The sequence below is a fragment of the Canis lupus genome, chromosome 26 (genome assembly GCF_011100685.1).
Source record: "Canis lupus familiaris isolate Mischka breed German Shepherd chromosome 26, alternate assembly UU_Cfam_GSD_1.0, whole genome shotgun sequence".
Lineage (NCBI taxonomy): Eukaryota > Metazoa > Chordata > Mammalia > Carnivora > Canidae > Canis > Canis lupus.
In genome coordinates this window covers 28,515,157-28,532,079 of record NC_049247.1, presented here as the reverse complement: position 1 = coordinate 28,532,079, position 16,923 = coordinate 28,515,157, and the positions used below count along the sequence as shown (strand labels likewise).

Genomic DNA, 16,923 nt, shown 5'->3' with positions numbered 1-16,923 from the left:
GAACCCTTTGCCCATTCAGAACAAAATCTGTAATGTCAAGTGTGAGACATTACTGGAAAAAAAAATCAGTTCAGGTTCTCTGAAATAATGATATTGATAACTGAGATGATATTTTGTGAATGCTTACTGTGTATCAGGCCCCATTGCAAACATTTTACATATATTAACATATTTAATCCTTGTAACAATTCTATGAAGCAGGGCTTTGTATAATATACAGGAGGAAACTAAAATGAAAAACAATTATGGCAATTGCATAGGCTCTCCAACCTAATAAGTGACTGAGCAGAATTTGAACTCAGGCAGCCTGGATCTCCCAGAATCCAGGCCTTTGATTTTGTTGAAACAACTTTACATTTTGTTGCCAGTTTGTTGGCCCACCAGGGTGCTCACTGCTGCCCTCCTAGGGGGCCCCCAGTATTTGAGTTAGTTGAGCAAAGGGTTGGAGGGTCCTGGCGGCTATGTCTGCCTTTCTCCCTGTGTTCCTAGACGCTGTTCTACCATTGACCTCTCCGAGGATGTATAGTTGTGATTCATAGGTGGGGAGGGGACTTCACCTGTTCCAGGTCACACAACTAGTGAGTGGCATGAGAGGAACTTGAACTTGGCTCTCTTGATTGAGAGAGAGCTTCATCCTTCAGATACACAAAGTTGAAGACAAAGTTTTATTTTTTAAGGTTGTGTTTTGTTTTTAATATTGGCTTAATATACTTCTTTAAAAAAATGTAGTGACTGCATTAGGCTTAACAAAATATGTGTTTAAGTGATCATAGTCCACCTTCAAGTGATATTGTACTACTCATGTGCATTGAAGGAAATTCCCATTTCTTGTACTCTTGTTTTCATTCCTTTTTACACAAACTATAAACTCACAATAGGCTGCTACTAGCTTTGCTTTAGGCAATACATAAGAATACTTTAGAGGAATTACACATGAGGAAAAAGAATGTCTTTTCTATTATTTAATGATTTCTGAAGAACTTCATTTCTTTATGTAGATCTAAGTTTCTGTCTGATTTCATTTCATTCTACCTGAAGAACTTTTTTTCAGGCGCCTGGGTGGCTAAGTGTCTGCCTTTGGCTCAGGTCATGATCTCCTCAGTTCTTGGGATCGAGCCTTGCATTGGACCCCCTGCTCAGTGGGAAGTCTGCTTTTCCTTCTCCCTCTGCCTCTCCCCTCCTGCTTGTGTGTGCGTGCTCTCTCTCTCAAATAAATAAATAAACAAATAAACAAACAAACAAATAAAAGTCTTTAAGAGGGGGGGCACCTGGGTGGTTGGCATCTGCCTTTGGCTCAAGTCATGATCCCGGGGTCCTGGGATTGAATCCCTCCTCAGGGGCCCCGCAGGGAGCTTGCTTCTCCCTTTACCTATGTTTCTGCCTTTCTCTCTGTGTCTCTCATGAATAAATAAAATCTTTAAAAAAAAAAACAAAAACTTTAACATTCCTTGTAACTCAGATTCATGGTAAGGAATCCTCTTAGCTTTTGTTTGTCTGAAAAAGTCTTTTATTTCTGCTGCATTTTTGAGAGAGACAGAATTTGAGGTTGACTTTTTTTTTTCTTTTCCTTTTTTTTTTTTTTTTTTTTTTAATTTAAGTCATCTTTACACCCTATGTTGGGCTCAAACTCGCAAGTCTGAGATTAGGAGTTGCATGCTTTTCTGACTGAGCCAGCCAGGCACGCCTGGGTTGACTTTCTTCCTTTCTTTCAGCATCTTATTTTATTTTTAAAATATTTATTTATTTATTCATGAAAGATACAGAGAGAGAGGCAAAGACATAGGCAGAGGGAGAAGCAGGCTCCATGCAGGAAGCCACAAGTGGGACTCGATCCTGGGACTCCAAGATCACGCCCTGAGCCAAAGGCAGACACTCAACCATTGAGCCACCCAGGTGTCCCATCTTTCAGCATTTTAAAGATGTTATCTGACTTGCATGGTTTCTGGTGAGAAATATGCTGTAATTCTTAACTTTGTTCCTCTATATATCATGTGCCTTTCTCTGCTTTTGAGATTAACTCTCTGTCTTTGGTTTTCAGCAGTTTGAATATGAGACCTCTGAGTGTGGTTTATTGTTGATGTTTTGTTTGTTTTTTAAATATGTGTGGAGGAGTCTTTGCCCTGCTTGATGTTCTCTGCCCTGCAGGAGTCTTTGCCCTGCTTGGTTTTAAATATGAATGGAGGAGTCTTTGCCCTGCTTGATGTTCACAAATTCTTAGCGATTTGATGTTTTTTTCATTATTTTTGGAAAATTTTCAGTCATTATGGATGTGTGTCCATCTCATTTCCCTCTGGGATTCTAATTAGTATGTTGGATCATTTGGGTGCTCTTGGGTACACTGTCTGATTTTCCCCCCATTCTCCTTCTCTCTGTTTGGATGATTTCTACTGACTTATCTTCAAGTTTTGGTTATTTCTCCCTCCACTGTGTCAAGTATGCTGAGAAACTTGACAAAGGCATTCTTTGTGTCTGCTATTGTGTCTTTTATTTCATAGTTCCATCTCACTTCCCAGATTCCCCCTCTGTTCATGCATGTGTCTACCTTTTCTACTAGAGCCTTTAACATACTAATCACATTTATAAATTGCATTAATCTTAGTGTATTTATTTTAGTAATCTCTACACCCAATGTGGGGTTTGAACCCACAACCCCAAAATCAAGTCACATGCTCTTGCAACTGAGCCAGCCAGGTGCCTCTAATCTTACTTATTTAAAATTTTTCCCATCAGGTAGGTCCAACATCTAGGTCATCTCTGAGTCTAGTTCTGTTGATTATTTTCTCTCTTCCCGATGTTCTTTGTGTGAGTGTGTGCCTCATTTTTATATTGAATATCAGATATTATGTATAGGACAGAAGAAACTAAAATAAGTCCTTTTTATGCCTAGAATGGGCTTCTTTCTCCTGTTTCTAGGCTGTTAGGAGGGGGAGTTAGGCTAGTAAGAAGTTGAGGTGGGGTTGGGTTTTGTTGTTGCCATGGTTACCTTCAGTGCATCACTGGCTTCCAGTTCCTATGATCTTACCTTCTTACGCTTATAGCAGGACTGATTTGCCAGAATATTTTCTTCTCTTTTTTTTTTTTTTTTTTAAAGATTTTATTTATTTATTCACGAGAGACAGAGAGAGGCAGAGACATAGGCAGAGGGAGAAGCAGGCTCCCTGGGGGGAGCCTGATGCAGGACTCAATCCTAGGACCCCAGGATCACAACCTGAGCCAAATGTAGATACTCAACCACTGAGCCACCCAGGAGCCCCTGCCGAAACATTTTCTCAGTGTTCCATTCCCACCTTCAGCCTTAGGCCTTTTGTGTACACCTAAGGGAGGGTTTCTCTGCATGTTCTTGCCCCCTTTCCTGTGGTAGACTGCTTTGCGTGTTACTCGTGCTTGCTGGCCTGGGGTAAGAGCAGGGCTGGTTCTCTGTTGTCTCTGTCCAGCCTCAGACTTAGCCAGATGTGCCCCTGCATCTCAGGAGTGGGGCTTTTCTTCCCCGAGGGTGAGGGGCAGGAGACTGCAAGTGTCAGGGCCCTGAATGGTTTCTAGCCCCTCCCACAGGAGGTGTTTCTTTTCCCTTCTCAAAGCTGCAGTGGGTCTTCACCTGTACCTGGGAGGCAACAAGATTCAGGCTCTCTCCCCAGCTGGCTTAAGGCTTTTGTTCCTTAGGGCCAAAAGGTCCCCGCATTTCCTGCCTTTCCTATAGCTTCAAACATGCCTCCTCTTCAGGCCTTCACCACCAGGAGGGTTTCCTTCAGTCCCTCTTCCTGCGTTGCCCCTGATCTTTCTCATGAGCACCCGTGGAGGTCTGAGGAGAGGAGCTAACATGTGGGTAGCAAGCTTCCCAGTATCTACATCTTCCAGGGATCTCCGCTTTCCCTCTAGAACAGCACTTGGCCTATAACAACTGGATAAAAATGTCTGCAGGATGCTTACCTGCTTCAGTTGTTGATGCTATTGTGTCTATGTGATAGAAACACTATAGAATAGTGTACTATTGTGCATCTTTTTCTAGCTCCACATTCAGCAACATCATGTTGGCTGGTAGCCTGAAATTGGCGTGGCAGGAGTATTTACACCACAGAAATCCATAAATACTACAAACGTGGGCTTCCCTCTTACCCTGAGAGCCAGTTGTTAACCATTTACCAGAACACTACCATTTGGGAAAACCATACAAAGTTGACCTTGGAGATTGGTGCCTTTGGTGAGTGGCTCAGTGGCCTCCGGGACTGGTCAGGCTCAGCAGGATCATAATGGCTGTGCTCAAGCCATCTCCTCTGCAGGGCAGTCACCAGGACACTCACCCTGGGGAGGCCCCTCCATGTTGGAGCTGGTGTAGATTCATGCTGCTACTCTCTCTCCCTCCTTTTCCCCTCAGAGCGCAGCCAGGACAGCACGGCCGTGGCGCTCTCAGACTCCAGCTCGACACAGGACTTCTTTAATGAGCCCGCCAGCTCATTGGAGGGCTCCCGAAAGCTCTACGTGGAGAAGAAGCTGCCTGTTCCCAATTCCCAAGCAGGATCAACTGGTAAAGACCTTCAGGGGGCCACAGAGGAAAGAGGTATGAAGATCTAGGTTGGTGCGTTAGAACTGCTTTGGTGACCCGTGGCAGTCTGGGCAGTCTGAAGAACATGGGCTCCTGAGCAGCCCAGGGCTGGCCTGGCTCCTGTCCTTGCACCTCTACCTGCTGCTCTGGGACCTCAGTTGGGCAAGTTACACACCTCTCTCGCCCTCTGTGCTCCCTGTAGGGTGGGAGCCATCCGATGGCCCACTCCGGGGATTGTGAGGATGAAACAGGGTGGCTCAGAAAGGTGCTCGCACAGTGCCTGGAGTGCAGTCTGCACTCACTGACACTTGTTGTTGTTATGATCCCCGCAGCCCAGTGTGGGAAAGCCACGTCCATGACATGAGTGCCCATATTTTTTTTTTCTTGCTATATAGTTATTAAAAAAATCTTTGGATCCTAAATGTCACCAATGTGTTTTCTTTTTAAAAGTCTGAATCGCATTAGGCCTTTAGGAAAAAGTGCCCCCCCTTTTTGGGGCAGGGGGCCCTGATCTAACTCTGGAGCATGCCCAGATCTCCTGGGGCCTTCAAGGCCCCCCTTTGTGGAAGGCAGTGGGCAGGGACTCCTGGGTAGCTCAGTGGTTGAGTGTCTGCCTTTGGCTCAGGGCGTGATCCCAGTTCGGGGATTGAGTCCTATATCGGGCTACCTGTGAGGAGCCTGCTTTTCCCTCTGCCTATGTCTCTCATGAATAAATAAATAAAATCTAAAAATAAATAAATAAATAATTAATTAATTAAAGGCTTCTTCTTTAAAAAAAAGAAAGAAAGAAACCGGTGGGCAGAGCCCCACACCCAGCTCGCAGGAGAGCACTGGCAGGCTGTGTGTCCACGGTACCACTCAGGCTGTAGCTGGATGGCCAGCTAAGGGTTTTGAGAGCTTTCCCACCCTGGCCAGGGCTTGCCAAACAATAACAACAACTCAGACCATGCTCAGTGACCCTGTACCAGGCACTGTTTGAACTCCTTTTGTCTTCCTAACTACCCTAGGAAACAGCCCTGTGTCTCTTCCCACATTATAGATGAGGAACCTAAGATTCAGAGAGGGTCAGGAATTTGCCTAGGGTTAGTCTGCACCCTTAATCTCTGCCCCATGCTCCCTCTCTAAGTGGGCTAGAAAGAGCAGCTGGGGTTGGTGAAGACCTCCCCTAGGATGTGTCCACACAAGTTCTCCCACACAGGGAGAGTTGAAGTTCAGGGACTCACGTGTAGATGTGGCCAGAGCCCTTCATGCTGGGAATGGCCTGTCCCAACTCTCTGCTCCTCGCCAGCCTCCCATAGCTGGCCTTAGCAGCTGGTGAGGCTGCATGCTATGTAGGTTGGCAAAGGTGCCCTTATTAGGGTCAGGGAAGGTGAGGCTAGTGCCACACTTTCTCACTAGGCACTTTTTATGCTATCCCAAAACGATGTTGGGTTATGAGATAGCATAAACTGGGTATCTACAACTGACATAAACATACTGTAGGAAGTTTGGAAGGGGAAGGAAAAAGTAACCTATAGTCCCAACACTCTAATACAGCAATTTTTGTTCATGTCCAGTCTTACAAATAAGATTATTTTAGCTATTGGACAGGTGAGGCCTGTCATCTCTGCTCCGTGGCCTATCAAGCAGTGGACTGTTGTGGGTATCGTTGTGTCATCATGGGCCTCTCTTTACCGTGCTTGGGGAAGTGGGGGATGTAGGCTGGGGTGCTGAGCTAAGAGAGTGTCAGCTGTGGTCTGCCCCAAGCTGGGCTTTCCAGACACATGAGGGGCATCCCACCCCTTCCCTCCTTCCATTCAGAGTCAGTGGTTTAAGCAGACATTGTGGGGGCTTGCCACTGGTAAAGAAAATTTAAGTAGAACCAGAGTCACTCCAATAGCTGGTGGACTTGAAGGGAAGCATCCTGCTTCTGTGGATGCATCTCTTCATTCTAAGCCCAGCTTTTCCTCGTAACTACAGTGAAGTTGGTGAGCTTCCTGTCAGGAGAGTAGGTGTAGCAGAGCATGTGTTCTGAGCCCTCGCTAGGCAGACTGCATAGCGAGTAGTATGCTCCTCCAGGCCTGGCTCTGGTCAGTGGCAGTCTCTGACTCATGCTCCTCTAGGCTCCCAGCAGCTTTCGGCTCCCTGAAAAAAGCCAGGATATGGTTCTGGGCCAGGGCTGGGTGTGTGCCCCTAAGTGTGCTCCACACCCCAGCCCTTTTCAGGTGCACCTTCTTGGGTGGCCCTGTCACCAGTGTGCTGCTTCTGTCACGGTCAGTGTCATAGGGATCACTCACAAATTTCATGGGCATTGTTGAGCAGCAGGGCGTAATGAAATCCAAGTCTGTGCCAGGCCCTGGGTGCCAAAGGGAAGCAAGAATGGCTCTGGGAGCCACGCCCTGCCTGACGTCCAGGTGCCCTCCCTCCTATGATGTCCAATGGGCACTGGCTCCTGAGAACTCCCCTCCCCTCTTTACTTCTCCATTGTGGTTTGTGACAAGGTGCTTCCAGGAAGAAGGTTTCTCCACAGGTGGCTGTTAGAGCTAGTTGAAGCTCACCTTCTTAAGGGTCAGAATTAAAAAAAAAAAAAAAAGTATAGCGTGAATGTAGTAACAGTAAAGGTTTATTTTTTAAATAGAGGAAAAGCTGCCCAAATTTCACCACCTAAATACAAAGTGCTCTGTTATATCACTCCAAGGGCAGCAGAGTTTGTCAATAGCCTATGTGGTCTAGACCGTGGCCACGGGTGCCTGGCCTGGGCCCAGGCCCTCCCTGCCACGTGGGCCCAGGGCATGATGTGGGCTGGGGATGCTGATGCAGCTACCAGGCAGAGACCACCATTCCATGGTACACCTGCCCCTTTTTGATCAAGTAGATGACCCTACCTGAGCACCTCACATAAGCCAGTTCTCATTGCCAGCAGCAAGCAACAGGGTGGTGAGAGCATTTGCTTCGCTTGCTTTTCATCTGTAGGAGGAAGTCTTCTCACTTTCACACTGCCAGGGTTAGGATTGGGCCTCCTGGCTGGAAAGTGCTGTGTGGGCTTGTTGGCGCTTCTGACCCCCTTCCTTCCACTGATGTGACCTGTGAAGCTCATTCAGCCATGATAGTGTATGCTGTGGGTGAGGCGTGTTGCCCATGTCTCCTGGGCCTTTTCAGTAGGCTTTTCACTCATTCTGGCATCACTGTTTCTCTCTCTCTCTCTCTCTCTGCGTCTTCAGACACATCTGAGCTCTCTTTGGATTAATTCTTGATACTCTGCTTACTTTCCATAAGAAACACGTTCCCGTGTTATCTTTGTATGTGAGCACACACTTAGCCTGAAGCACTGGGAGGCCTGCATCTGCATCCTGTTTCCCTGCCTCTCGTGTGCCTAGCACAGCACTGGGCCCAGAGTTGTCCAGGTTGTATTTGTTGAGTCACGTTTGAAATGTGTCTCTTGAATCAAACACTAGAAATCAGGTACATTTGTGAGTAAGGCGTTAGTGACCCTTGTAAGACACCAGCCCTGAGCAGACTCCTGGTTGCTGTCACTGAGCTCTGAGTGGATGCCTGTGCTCTCCTTTCAGTGGAGCATGGTGTCAAGATCAGATGTGACCTGTTTTTCAGTCATTCAGTCAGCTTCAACCTAGACAGTGTGAGGCTCTGGGCAATGGTGTGGGTGGGGGGGAGGCATCTTTGCATAAGTTCAGTGGTATGGGTGATATCAGAGACGTGGGCACACAAGACTCTCTGCAAACCACACCTTGGGGCCAGGGAGGCCTGCAGGAGGAGATAACACTGAGGCGACACTGAGTGGAGTCCTGAAGAATGAGAGTGAGTGGGGGAGGCAAGGGAGAGAGTGCAGACTGTGTCCAGAAGGAGCAGCAATGAAGAGGTAGGAATGAAGAATGAGGTGTTCCCAGTGGTTGGTCTCAAGGTGTGAGGCAGGAGGGGAGCTAGGAGGAATGGCAGGACTGGTGGGAGGTGGCCTCGAGTGCTGTGCTGAGCAGCTTGGCTCTGTCTTGCTCAGATTCTTTCCTTGGCTGGAAGAGCTTAATGTGCACTTGATGCCTGCATGATTTTGCTTTGGGGAACTTGAGACTTTAGTCCTCAGCCCCTCTGCCCTGCCACAGCAGGCTCCAGCATTCTCCCAGCTGCCACTGCAGTTGGGAAAGGGTCATTAGGGTGGGGGCAGGAAGGGGCTCAGCTCACCATGGCAGACAGGCTTCAGAGTTGGTGCTGGACTGCTTCTCTGGCCTCCTCCATGCAGGCCTTGCCAAACTCCTGGGTGCCCAAGAGGCTACCTTACCCTTGAGGCTTCCCTCCACCCTCTTCCTTCCATCCCTCCTTCCTGGTCCAGTCATCTGTAGCCCCTGCAACCCAGCTTGGGCTCTCCTATGTGTGAGCTCTTGGTTCATGCACAGTGGCAGCAGCAGCCTTGGAGAAGGATGTTAGGTAGGCTACGGGCTGAGGTGCTAAGTGGTAGATCAGGAGCAGTCCTTTGTGTCCTTTCCTGGCTGTTTTATTCCATGCTGGTGGTGGCCATACCCTCCCTCTGTGGATTGCCTCCCCGTGCACCTGCACAGGCCTGGGAGGCAGGACAATCTTATGCTGCCATCCAGAGGGGGCCCCAGAGCCCCGCTTGCAACCCCCACTATCTGCAGCCTCGTGGCCCCTCTGCTATGTGCCAGCTGGGACATCCTGTTTCACAGGGGAGGAGACTGGGAGGTTGTAGAGGCCTCAGCCAGCAGGGGCATGCCTCCTGCTGCTGGGTCTGTTGAGCTCAGCACCTGTCTACCAAGGTCACAGACCTAGCTATGCCTGTCACCTCACTAAGACACCTCTTTTGCTGGTGGTGGACCACTACTGAGGTGACTTTCCTTTTCTTTTCACTCATAGGAAAAACTGAGGAGTCCTTGGAGAGCACAGAAGGCTTCCGGGTCACAGAGCAAGGCAGCCAGAAGCCTGCTGCAGACCCCCCAACCTCTGCGTGCATTGCTGTCAAAACCCCAGCATCTGCACCTGCCCTGTGGGACGGGAGGAAGAGAGCTGATCCCCCCGCGGAGCCAGCAGCCTTTCCCCAGGGGCTGCCGGCCGGGGCAGAGGAGCAGCGCCAGTTCCTTACAGAGCAGTGCATCGCCTCCTTCCGCCTGTGCCTCAGCCGCTTCCCCCAGCACTATAAGAGCCTCTACCGACTGGCCTTCCTCTACACCTACAGCAAGACCCACCGGGTGAGTGAGCTGCCAGCCCACACGGGGCATGAGAGAGATCTTCCCAGGGCCCATGAGTGTCTGAGTGCTGGTGGACAGAATAAACCCAGATGGCAGTTGCTCAGGGTCTTGGGTAGTGGTGCATGGAAGGGATAGGGTAGGAGAGGTGTGGCGGGGGGGCGGGTTCATAAAATTGTGGTCCAGCTTTCCAGGTGAGAGTTGATGGGGACCATGGATCAGAGCAAGGGACCAAGGGAGGAGCTGGTATGGGGGCTGCTCCTGAAGCAGGATCTGAGGCTCAGGTACTGGCCGAGGGCTGAAGGATGAGGACCTGCTCTCTCAACAGCTCTTGTCTGTGAGGGCTGGTGGAGTGATTCTTACTCCACTGACCGGCTCCCTCCCTGCTACTGTTTACCTGTCCTTAGTATGGCTTTGCAGACACATCCCCCAAATGCCTTATAGAGGCGCCCCCCGCCCCCCTCTGTCCCAGGGCCTTGCTACAGGCTCAGTCCCCTCCAGACATATCTTGCAGAGAGGCCTTCTCACCATCATCCTGCCCCTGGGCTTGCCCCTCCGTGCAGCTGCCATCTTCACAACCTCTGTTACATGGGGGTTGGGTGCTGACAGCCTCCTCCAGCTCTTTTTGGAAAGCAGATGATGTAGCAATTCTTAACAGCTGTGCCCCAGGCTTAAGAGCTCTCAGGGGCTTCCCAGCCGGACTGCTTCTACTGGCATGTCGCATCTGTGCAGGGAGTGTGGCATGTGTGCTCTTCTACTCCCTCCTCACGCACCTGGGGGCACTGGAGAAAGTGCTCCTGGTCATGGTGCCTGCCCCCATGGAGCTACATTCTAAGCTACGTGCAAACAAGCAAATTAAGCTAATCCCATTTTGACACATGCTACAAAGAAGATAATGGGGTACACACAGGAGTAGGTAGGGGTGCTGCTGCAGCACCATGAAGGCACCCATTAAGCTGAGACCTGTAGGGTGGCCTTGGGCAGAATGGGAGTCAGCGGGCAGGTTGGACGACAGGGAGAGAGCCCAGATCAGGCAAATTGCCTGGGCATGTTGCAGTGCTGGGTAAGCCAAACTGGTGTGGTCCAAGACCAGAGAGGGCCAGGGTGGTGGGGTTACCCAGGGGCAGCCTTTGGAGTCTGGCTGTGGTCTCTGGTTTTGTCTGGCTCAGAAACTTTTTTCTCCCAGAGACCCCCCACTGGCCCCTTGCCCCTCCTCACCAGCCTCTGTGGGACCTCTGAAAAACCAGGAAGGGCAGTTGGCTGGAGAGATGGAGCCTGGCTTGGTGCTGGTTACATGGCTGGAAGTTGTTACTTGACAAAATTCTGTTTGGGTACTAGGCACAGGTAGGTGCCCTGTCACAGTTGTGATTGCCCAACACACTCATGTGGCTTGGTTGATTTCTGTTGGAGCAGAACAGAGGAAGCTGGTGTCAGCAGGCCTCGAGAAGGAGGGGTCTGGTTCTGGGCTTTGTCTCTGCTTCAGGGCATCTGGCTTCTCTGGCTGCCACTGAACCGCCTGAGCCTGGTACCCTCACTGCTCAGTTTTGCAGTGGACCTTACCTCTGGTGCCCTGGGCCTTCTGGACCCAGGCAGACCTGGGTTTTAAGAAAACTCCCCTCTGCAGCAGTCTCTGGGGACTCAGCCAACATTGTCCCTGCCCCTGACCATGCTCCCGCGCTGCTTTGGGAACTTTTCTTCTTCCCTCTTTTGAGAGCAGTGGAGCCCAGTGCAGGAGCTTCCGTGAGTACTGGTTGGAAGGGAACATCCATCATCTGGATCTCCTCTCCCTACTTGGGCATCCCCCTTTTCTCATGCCCCACGAAGCAGCTGTGTAGCCCCTTCCAGCCCAGCTGTGGTCAGCTCTTAGTAGGACTTGGAGCTTCCTGTGCTGAGCTCAAAACCTTCCTCACACTGTGGCTGTTCTCTCTCTACTGCACATCTGATACCTGGCTCAGGGCCACACACTGGGGGGTGACAGCCTGGCATCAGCTCAGGTAGCTAGCATCACCCTGGCCCAGTTGCTCCACTGCTCCCCCCCTTCCCCCCGCCATTAGGTCATCCATGCTCAGTTTGCTGTTTTGGTATTTCTGTGACTGTCCCCAGGTCTTATTGTTTACCCTCTAATGGTCTGAGGGGTAGGTGCCCCCCAGCTGATCCAGCCTTCCCTGGTCATGGGGACAGAGGCTGCCTTGGCTTCCTTCCTGGAAAACCTTCCCACAGCCATCACACTGTTTCTGCTGGCTTTTCTGTTAGCTGCATTCCCAGGTTGGGTTCCTTGGCTTTCTGAAATGGAATGCTGGTCTTGATTATGAGAGAGACCCCTCCTCTCTTACATGACAGTTGTGTGTAGATGCCGGATATGTCTCAGGAGCTCTCCAGGCTGCCACACCCTAGACCTTGATGCACCCCGGGTGGCTCTACTGGCTCTTTTGCTTACTTGACTTAGAGACCTTTGCTGAGCAGCAGGTGGTGTCACCCCAGCTTGAATGGCCTGTTGTTGGCACCTCACTGCACTGAGAGCTTGAATCAAGGCCATCCCTGTCTGGGGCATGCTGTTGTTTTGGGGGCTGGGTGTGGTTCTGCCCAGGCCCTGGGTTTCAGGGGGATCAGGGTATAGATCTAGGGGACATGACCAGTGCTTTCAGTGACTAATGTGGAACCATTAGCTGATAAGCAGCGACTGCTTTCCAAACACAGCTGTTTGGTAACAGATACTTCCCACTGTGTATATTTAACAGCAGCACATTTCTTCATGAAATCCGCCTGTGGGCTTGGCAGTGGCATTTTCCTGTTGCCATCTCATGGCTCAGTGGCCAACTGGTTGAAACATCCATCATCCCTGCCTTCAGAGAGGCCCCAGGGGCTCTGCAGGTTGACTCCAGATCCTTTGGGTCTTTTAAGCAGCCCCCAGCTGAAGCTCTGTTCTGTTCAGAGGCCTCCCCACCCCAGGCCTCTACAGAGAAACTGTCCTCAGGACACAGGGAATCACTTGCTTTAGCTGTTGGCAGCAGGATTTCTGGAGGAGGGAGAGGAAATGTGGGCTCTGAATGTGGGTTCATCTAGGTTCACATACCAGCTCTGGAGTGGGGAGGATTCTTCTCTTGTACTCGCACAGGATTATTGTGACAATGAGGTGAGGGGTTGGAACCCTTCCCATTGGGCCTTTCATCAGGACCCCAGAGCCCATTTCCTCAGTATCTTCTATGGCTCCTAGCCCCCTCTATTAGGCCTTCTGAGGGCTCAAACATTCCCTGAGGGACCTTTGATGCCTGCCTAAGGCCCCCTCCTGCTGTGCATAGGCTGACCCCCTGGACCTCCCAAGGCAGGCCTCCTGCTAGCCTACACCAAGGGCCAGGGCACTTGAGGAAGCAGAGCTCCCTAATGCTCTCCGCACCTTAGGGAAGATCACACATGCTGATGGCCATAAGGGCCCTAAGTCTAGCTATTATATCACTTACAGTCTCCAAGATTACAGTCTCCAGCAGGACTTTGAGCCCCAGACTGTCAGTCCATGCTCAGAAAAACCTGTCTCCTGGAGTCCACATGAGCACCCCAGGAGAGAGACTACATGGCATTGGGAGCTTCCAATGTGAGGCTTCTGAAATTCGCTAATGAGAGCCAGAAAGAAGGCTGAGGGATGGGCGCCCCATCCCTAATTCCCCCCACCCACTCCCTGTGGCTCAGCTGGGAAACTGAGCCCCGCGCTTCAGCATCTCTTGCTTTGAGGGGTCTGGGACAGAGTGGGTTATAAGATGGTTCCTAGAGCCAAACAGTCTTGAAAAAGAACAAACTTGGAGAACTCATACTTCCCAATTTCAAAATTTACTGCAAATATACAGTAATCAAAACTGTGGAATATTATTCAGCCTTAAAAGGAAGGAAATTCTGGCATGTTATAACGTGGATGAACCTTGAGGACACTATGCTCTCAGTGAAATAAGCCAGACACACAAAAAATCAAACACTCCATGACTCCACTTTAGATGAGGCATCTAAAGTAGTCAAAATCAGAGAGACAGAAAGTGGAATGGTGGTTGCCAGGGGCTGGGGGAAAGAATGGGGAGTTATTTAATCAGTACAGAATTTCAGTTTTTATAATAAAAAAGTTCTAGTTGTACAACCATGTGAATATACTTAACACTACTGAACTATACAATTAAAAATGGGTAAGATGGTAAATTTTATGTGTTTTGAACCACAACTGAAAATAAACAGTGTAGTATTAGCCTAGGGATAGCATAATGGAATAAAACTGGAAGCCCAGAAACAAAGGCATACATCTATATGGTCAGCTGATTTTTTTTTTTAAGATTTTATTTTTATTTATTCATGAGAGACACACACACACACAGAGAAAGAGAGAGAGAGAGAGAGAGAGGCAGAGGCCAGAGACACAGGCAGAGGGAGAAGCAGGCTCCATGCAGGGAACCTGACATGGGACTTGATCCCGGTTCTCCAGGATCAGGTTCTGGGCTGAAGGCGGCGCTAAACCGCTGAGCCACCCGGGCTGCCCTGGTCAGCTGATTTTTGACGGGTGCCAAGATACTTCAGTGGAGGAAAGGACCTTCTTTTTAACAGATGGTGCTGGGATAGTACAAAAGAATGCAGTTGGACCCCTGCTTCATACCACCTACAAAAATGAACTCAAAATGTCTCAGAGAGTTCAACTTCAGAGCTAAAACCTGTGAAACTCTTAGAAGAAAACAGATGTCACTCTTCATGACCTTGGACTAGGCAGTGGTTCCTCAGCTATGACTCCCAAAAGCACAGGTGATAAATAATAAATAAATAATAATAATAAATAGGGCACCATCAAAATTAAAAACTCATGCTTCAGAAGACATTATTGAAATGAAAAAATGGTCCACAGAAAGGGAGAAATATTTATAATCGCAGGCAGGCACATCTCATTTTACTGCATTTCATTTGATTGTACCTTGCAGATACTGTCTTTTGTTTTATTTATTTATTTTGTTAAGATTTTATTTATTCACGAGAGACACAGAGAGAAAGGCAGAGACATAGGGAGAGGGAGAAGCAGGCTCCCTCTGGGGAGCCTGATGCGGGATTTGATCCCAGGACCCCAGGATCATGCCCTCATCCAAAGGCAGATGCTCAACCACTGAGCCACCCAGGCGCCCTGCAATAAAGTATTTTTAAATTAAAAGTATATACATTGTTTTTTAGACATGATGCTATTGCACATTTGATAGACTTAGTATAGCATAAACATAACTTTTATATGCGCTGGGAAACCAAAAAGTTCATTTGGCTCACTTTCTTTTGGTATTCACCTTATTGTGGTAGTCTCGAATGCAATCCACAGTATCTCTGAGGTAATGCTTTTATGTGGTAAGGGACTTGTATTTAGAATATATATTTTTAAGGGATCCCTGGCTGGCGCAGCGGTTTAGCGCCTGTCTTTGGCCCAGGGCGCGATCCTGCAGACCCGGGATCGAATCCCACATCAGGCTCCCGGTGCATGGAGCCTGCTTCTCTCTCTGCCTCTCTCTCTCTCTCTCTCTCTGTGACTATCATAAATAAATTAAAAAAAAAAAAAAAAACAATCCTTAGAATATATATTTTTAAAAAACCTCTTACGGGATCCCTGGGTGGCTCAGCGGTTTGGTGCCTGCCTTTGGCCCAGGGCACGATCCTGGGGTCCCGGGATTGAGTCCCACATTGGGCTCCTGGCGCGGAGCCTGCTTCTCCTTCCTCCTGTGTCTCTGCCTATCTCTCTCTCTCTCTCTCTCTCTATCATAAATTAAATAAATAATCTTAAAAAAATTAAAAAAATAACAAAATCTCTTACAACCCAATAATTAAAAGACAATGTAAAAGTGGGCAAAGGATCTGAATAGAAATTTCTCCAAAGAAGATATACAAAAGGCCAATAAGCACAGGAAAAGGTGCTTAACACCATTTTCCATTGGGAAAATGTGAGTTCAAATCACACTGAGATACCACTTCATACCTCCTACTATGGCTAGAATCAAAGATTTTGGCCTCTCCTCCTGGGGGTCAGGGGTGCATGAGCAGCCACTGCCTTACTGACAGTTCTGCTAGGGCAAGGGAGTTGGGCACCGGGGCTATGTGCCCCCTGCTTAGAGGCCAGGGTTTGTGAACACTGGTGGTACTTTCCAGAGCTAGTTTCCTCTGGGGAGCCTCTTGTTTGGAGTACTACCTCTCCTAAACTTACTTTGTTTTGTGCTCACTGCTGGGTCTCAACTTGGGAAATGTTCTTCACATTCTTTGCTTCCCATTCTTGGGGTATGGTCCTCCTTGGTTACTCAGTGTCTTAAGAGAAAGGTCAAGAAACAGACTCCAGTGCTGCACTGAGACTACTTGGCCTGGGCCAGCTCCTCAGTGTTGTTTCACCCAGCATGCTGCCCAGCAGGGGGAGCAGGAAACTGAGGCTGTGAGGGGACAGCAGCTTGTCTTGAAGCCCTTGGGGAGGAGGTGGCCAGGCCTGGGCCTCCTGAGGCTCAAATGTTTCCTCTGTCTCTGCTCTCGAGGTGGGGGGGACCAAGGCCTCTAGACCAGGCCCTTCACCTGGCCAGGTAGATGGATGCCCAGCTTCTTGATAAAGCCACACGGCTGCTGATTGGCTACATTGGACTAGAGTGAGGAAATGTTTACTGAAAGTACTTGTGTGAGAGGCTGGAGGTTTAGGAGAAGCAAGGCTGGCATACCAGCTCCTGTGGGTGCAGTGGCCACTTAGTAATTGGGCTGCTCTTGGTCAGTGTGGCAGGAGGTAGGCAGTGAGCCAGGGGTGAATGGCATCCCAAGTGAGGAAGGAGGGGAGAGGAGAAGGGCCTGTTCTTTGGGAGAGGCCACCTTCCTGGGGCTTGGCATACGGCCAGCTTCTGGCCCATGGGCTGGGGCTCTGCTCATCTGGGTCTAGCACTGCCTACGTCAAGGCTTGGCCTTTATTCAACCTACACTTCACCAAAAGGTTTTCCTCCCACCCTCCAGGGCAAGTGTGAGCCTTGCTGGCTCTGCTGTGGGATGAAGCCCACCTTTTGTTGTGTGGCTTTTCCCCTCTGACCTGGAACAGCTCTCTGACACAATTAGCATCCAAGTTATCACTGAGAGGTGACACTCAGGTGAGGATTGCTCCGGAGCCTATGGGGCGTGAGATGGAAAAGGGGCTATCAGTCTGCTCTGATCATAGGCCTGGCCCTTCCCCAGACC

The 16,923-nt window shown here is 49.4% G+C and overlaps 1 protein-coding gene across 4 annotated transcripts in view; it reads left to right on the top strand.

Annotated features, from left to right (window-relative positions):
- CABIN1 (calcineurin binding protein 1) overlaps nucleotides 1-16,923 on the top strand; it is a 150,921-nt gene that overhangs the window by 79,737 nt on the left and 54,261 nt on the right. For 3 of the 4 annotated variants that reach the window (XM_038575806.1, XM_038575807.1, XM_038575805.1), the window contains exons 27-28: nucleotides 4,373-4,555; nucleotides 9,401-9,732. In XM_038575806.1, coding sequence (XP_038431734.1) covers nucleotides 4,373-4,555; nucleotides 9,401-9,732 — 515 coding nt within the window. The remainder of the gene's footprint in view (nucleotides 1-4,372; nucleotides 4,556-9,400; nucleotides 9,733-16,923) is intronic. The other variant, XM_038575808.1, reaches the window with a different exon arrangement.